This window comes from Penaeus monodon, chromosome 32 (genome assembly GCF_015228065.2).
Source record: "Penaeus monodon isolate SGIC_2016 chromosome 32, NSTDA_Pmon_1, whole genome shotgun sequence".
NCBI lineage: Eukaryota > Metazoa > Arthropoda > Malacostraca > Decapoda > Penaeidae > Penaeus > Penaeus monodon.
The window spans coordinates 7642337-7643400 of record NC_051417.1 but is presented as its reverse complement, the minus strand read 5'-3'; the positions used below and the strand labels follow the sequence as shown (position 1 = coordinate 7643400).

At 39.1% G+C, this 1064-nt stretch overlaps 1 protein-coding gene across 1 annotated transcript in view; it reads left to right on the top strand.

The window, feature by feature from the left end:
- Nucleotides 1–1031, top strand: part of LOC119593416 (crustacyanin-C1 subunit-like) — a 1488-nt gene extending 457 nt beyond the window's left edge. Inside the window, exons 2-4 of the mRNA XM_037942347.1 lie at nucleotides 259–343; nucleotides 461–583; nucleotides 697–1031. Of these exons, the coding sequence (XP_037798275.1) occupies nucleotides 259–343; nucleotides 461–583; nucleotides 697–944 (456 nt within the window). The 3' untranslated portion in view covers nucleotides 945–1031. The remainder of the gene's footprint in view (nucleotides 1–258; nucleotides 344–460; nucleotides 584–696) is intronic.
- The last annotated feature ends 33 nt before the right edge of the window (nucleotides 1032–1064 follow it).

Below are 1064 nucleotides of genomic sequence, written 5' to 3'. Positions count from 1 at the left end.
GTTGTCACTGGTCCATCTTTTTGTGAACATATTCTAAGTTCATAGTTATTACATCACTTTCATTTTTTTTATACATTGTTATTGCGTAACTCCTGACTTCCTTTAAAGCGACTGAGATACATATTCACATGTGTAAAGGCTAGATATAAGTTTTTGGTTATAGATAGAATATATAAACCAACGGGTTCGGTATCTACTTAGTATATAAATACTTGATTAAAAGGTTTGGATAATATCAACACCATCTCTTCATTTCAGTATGCTGGCGTCTGGTACGAAATTGCCCTCACAAACAACCCATACCAACTCCTCCAGCAGTGCGTCCGCAACGAATATTCCTTCGGTAAGATGGATTTTCATTTGACATAAACTTCTAATGTGTAAATATATCCCGATTTTAGTAATCTGTTATTAATGGCTCTGTTATTTGTAATGGTTATTACCTGTTACTAATTTACAGATGGAAACAAATTCATTGCCAAGACTACTGGCATCAACGCTGACGGAAACCTCATGAGGCGCAATGGCCAGATCCTTCCCATGCCTCTTGGAGACCCTCATCTCTCCATCGACTATGAAGGATGTGAGCACTCAATAGGATCATTTCTGTTCTTGCATATAATGAACAAATACGGAAATTCATTAGCAGATATTGTGTCCTGAAATATCTAACGATCTCCTATTTCCCTTTTCCAGCTTTTAGCGCTCCCTATGTCATCCTCGACACCGATTACGAGAACTTCTCCTGCATCTACTCCTGCGTTGAATTCAACTTCGGATACTACACCGACTTCTCCTTCATCTTCTCCCGCTCGCCGAAACTTGCAGACCAGTACCTGAGACGCTGCGAGGCCGCCTTCAAGAATATCGGCGTCGACGTCTCCCGTTTCACGAAGACAGTCCAGGGTTCTGACTGTCCGTATGAGACCCAGAAATCTCTCTAATTGCCTTTTTAGGTAAAATGTAAATATACATATTAGGTTTAAGCGATGTCAATTCACGTTACATAATAAAACATCTTCAACTTTAAAGTAATTTGATATCCATTCTTGTGTTGATATTTG